Genomic DNA, 4,271 nt, shown 5'->3' on the forward strand with positions numbered 1-4,271 from the left:
TAGATTCAAGCTTTTTTTTTATTTTTTTTTATCCATAAAGTATTGATGCAGCAAGTTATAGTTGCCGAAATGTGACCATTCTAAACAGGATGTCTCGGAGAGTGGGATATGCAAAAAACACATTTCCAATTCACACATGTATTAATACACACTTCTACATGTGTGAAAAAGGACAAATATAAGCACCCACCAAATTACTTATGCATAGAATACAATTTGTATACCATGTGTGCATTATCAATTTTGAGTGTTTGTAATGCAGCTGTAAACAATGCACGCATACATTAAAACAAAACGGTAATCTTTGAATTACATGAATAATAAAAAAAAAAAAATCCTTATAGGTACGAGAACTTGTCCTGGACAACTGCAGCTCAAATGAAGGAAAAATCGAAGGCCTCACAGCAGAATTCGTCAATCTGGAATTCCTCAGTTTGATAAACGTTGGTTTAATCTCAGTCTCCAACCTTCCCAAACTTGGGAAACTCAAAAAGGTAAAGTTTTGCTTTATATTTTTTTTTGACACAAGCTTACACTTACAGTAATAAAATGTAGACATTTGTGTTGTTGGGGGGTAGAAAAAGCCATTGACTACGTCCCTAATGGCACTCATATAGTGCACTACCTTTGAGAGCCCTGGTCTAAAGTAGTGCACTATGTAATGTAAGGAATAGGGTTCTATTTGGGACATAATCATTGTTTTCTGAAAGACTGTTACTTGCTTGGGAGTTTTTTTCGACAGAAGTGACTGATATATCTTCACAATATGTTGCAGTTGGAACTCAGTGACAACAGAATCTCTGGTGGCCTTGACGTGCTAGCAGAGAAACTCCCCAACCTCACACATCTAAATCTAAGTGGGAACAAACTGAAGGACATCAGCACATTGGAACCTTTGGTAGGTACACCAAACTCCCGGTAGAGCACAATACAGTACAACACCATCTCATTGTCTCAGGCTATGCCTCAAATGACACTATTCCCCATATAGAGTTTTGACCGTAGACCTATTTGGCAGTGTGATGTTTGTTTGTTTCCCTATGTGGCTCTGGTCAAAAGTATTATAATAGCCTACGAGGAAAAGGTGTTCTATAAGCTCTTGAGAGATTTATTCAGGCAGTGTTATTGACCCCTAATTACCCTACACCCATTTGGTCCCACAGAAAAAGCTGGACAGCCTGAAGTCTCTGGACCTGTTCAACTGTGAGGTGACCAACCTGAATGACTACAGGGAGAGTGTATTCAAGCTGCTCCCTCAGCTCACCTACCTGGACGGGTACGACGTGGAGGACCGGGAGGCGACCGACTCGGACGGAGAGGTGGACGATGACGACGATGAGGGTGGGCAGCCATTTAGTTTTCGTGTTGAGGAAATGGAAGTGCAGATGTGAGTTGAGAATGGGGGTCTTCTGTAGTTCAGTTGGTAGAGCATGGTGCTTGCAATACCAGGATAGTTGGTTTGATTCCCGGGACCACCCATACGTAAAATGTATGCTCGCATTACTAAGTCGCTTCGGATAAAAGTGTCTGCTAAATGGCATATTATATATTACAATCCATATTAGTACGTCGTGGGTGTTTTGTCATGCAAGGCAATTCTATTGTGTATTTGTAGGGTTTGTCGGCATGTATCTGTGTGATGACTGACAATGGAGGTGGTGTATTTGTTTTTTAGAAGAGGATGAGGAGGGAGAGGAGGAAGACTTTGATGAAGAGGACGATGATGGTGATGAAGAGGAGGGAGTAGAAGGAGAGGAGGATGATGAGGTCATCGGAGATAAGGAGGTAAAGCCCTTTTTTGGTTTGTTTGTGACTCAATAGTTTAAAAGATCAACAGGGGGGATATGGTTTGAGAGCTCTGTGGATTCTGACCTGCTCTGTCCCTTCTCTCCAGGAGGAAGACCTTGGCATTGACGGTGAAGTTGAAGATGAGGAGGATAATGAGGACGACGATGAAGAGGGTATGTCATTCTCATACTTTTTGTCACAAGCTCATGTCCAAACCTCATGTTAAAATGTTTCACTTTTGGATACTTTACTAAGTACAGGATCATATAGTATAATAACACTTTCCCATTTCTCCCAGAAGTCGAGGCTGTCCAAGGAGAGAAGAGAAAGCGAGAACCTGATGACAACGATTATGATGGCGATTAAGAGCAAAAGACGAGAGCCAATCAAGTTGCCAGCCCCTTCCCGCTCCAGTAGTAGTTATATAGGATGAGCCTTGACTAGAATACAGTATATACATATGAAGTGGGTAAAACAGTATGTAAACATTATTAGAGTGACCAGTGTTCATAGGGCAGCAGTCTCTAAGGTGCAGGGTTGAGTAACCGGCTAGTAACAGTGACTAAGTTCAGGGCAGGGTACTGGACGGAGTCCGGCTAGTGGTGACTATTTAACAGTCTGATGGCCTGGAGATAGAAGCTGTTTTTCAGTCTCTTGGTCCCAGCTTTGATGCACTTGTACTGTCTCCGCCTTCTAGATGGTAGCTGGTTGAACAGGCTGTGGCTCGGGTCCTTGATGATCTTCTTGGCTTTCCTGTGACACCGGTGCTGTAGATGTCCTGGAGGGCAGGCAGTGTGCCCCTGGTGATGCGTTTGGCAGACTGCACCACCCTCTGGAGAGCCCTGCGGTTGCGGACAGCGCAATTGCCGTACCAGGCAGTGATGCAGTCCGACAGGATGCTCTAAATGGTGCATCTGTAGAAGTTCGCGAGGGACTTAGGGGCCAAACCAAATTTCTTCAGCCTTGCATTTCTACTCCCAAACTGATGAAAATAGAATGATGGTGACACCATTTAAAATATAATTTTCCCCTCCAAAAATGAGCCTAACAACATATTGCTCATGCTGGTGTGCATTATCACCGCCCCATGCCCCCCCACCTCCCTCAATTGAATGAACTGCCATTATTATTACACAGAAATATGGTATAAGAATACCTTTTACTCATAAAAACAGTACATACAAACACCAGTACCTGGTTTCCCTTCCATATTGAAATAAAGGAGAAATAAATCAGCTTACTGCTGTGCAAATTCTATCAATAAAGAAATGGGGTGGGCCAATTTCTTTAGATTTTCTCAATTGAAATAAAATATAAAGGTGGTTCTGGAAGTATTCTTAGGGTGATTGTTAGGTTGCATAAACATGAGTGCTCCCCCCAATTATGAACTGAATGTGTTTTTTAAACATAAATGAGGATAGGTTGCTGCTGCTGGTCAGTCTGAGACCGGCAGGCTGCTCATGACTGAGGAAAGGGAAGGGGTCTCCAATCTTTTCTGGCATGAGAGCTACTTTAAAAAAATACAAATTAAATAAAAAACTTAACGAGCTACAAAAACATTTATAGGTTTCAAATAGGCCCATTCTTCTCCTCTCCCCTGTGACTCTTCCCCAGGTCCTTAGTGTACAAGAGAAAGTAGTGCAGTATGTTTTCTGTCAATATACCTGGTAAAGTAATGGTTAATAAACAACTCTAAGGGGGGCCCTATAAATTCTGTGATATATTTTACCTAGTTTCGACTTAAATTTACTTAAATCTATGAAAAGACCAGAAAATGTTTGTTTAGCAATGATCAACAACCAGGGGTGTGAATACTTATGTAAATTAATGTTTTTGCATTTCATTTTCAATAAATTTGCAAACATTTCTAAAAACATGTTTTCACTTTGTCATTATGGGGTATTGTGTGTAGATCCATTTAGAATTCAGGCTGTAACACAACAAAGTGGAATAAGTCAAGGTGTATTAATACTTTCAGAAGGTACTGTAAATAGTGTGATTGTCAGTGTGTAGCGGTAGGACGGAGTCAGGCGCAGGACACGAGCTAGTAGACAACGTACTTTACTCGTAAATATAAATGAACATAATCTCCACGCAGGGAGGACAATCCCGCTCACCAGTCGATAACACCAAACATAGAACAAACATGCACACAACGCAGTGGGAGCCAGAGGGTTAAATAGGGAACAAATTATAGACATAATGGGAACCAGGTGTGTACAATGAAGACAAAACAAGTAGAACACAGAAACATAGATCGGTAGCAGCTAGTACTCCGGTGACGACGAACACCGAAGCCTGCCCGAGCAAGGAGGAGGAGCAGCCTCGGCTAAATCCGTGACAGTGATATTACTCTCTTTTTCTACTATCTCAATGTATACCAATGTTTAAAATATTTAAATTTGTTGTATTGCAACCGGTGTGAAAGACAATGACATATCATTTTTGGGGAATTATTAATATGCGTTACATAGTGTGTTAGG

General features: G+C 41.5%; 1 protein-coding gene across 1 annotated transcript; it reads left to right on the forward strand.

Moving 5' to 3' along the window:
• Positions 1-344: 344 nt before the first annotated feature.
• Positions 345-2,277, forward strand: LOC121580927 (acidic leucine-rich nuclear phosphoprotein 32 family member B; the record flags this gene model as incomplete). Its single annotated transcript, XM_045220652.1, has 6 exons — positions 345-494; positions 776-898; positions 1,164-1,341; positions 1,676-1,785; positions 1,895-1,961; positions 2,090-2,277. Coding segments are annotated over 6 exons (693 nt in total), but the record flags the coding sequence as incomplete, so codon positions are not given.
• Between the last annotated feature and the right edge of the window lie 1,994 nt (positions 2,278-4,271).

This window comes from Coregonus clupeaformis, unplaced genomic scaffold (assembly GCF_020615455.1).
Source record: "Coregonus clupeaformis isolate EN_2021a unplaced genomic scaffold, ASM2061545v1 scaf4767, whole genome shotgun sequence".
In the NCBI taxonomy this organism is placed as follows: domain Eukaryota; kingdom Metazoa; phylum Chordata; class Actinopteri; order Salmoniformes; family Salmonidae; genus Coregonus; species Coregonus clupeaformis.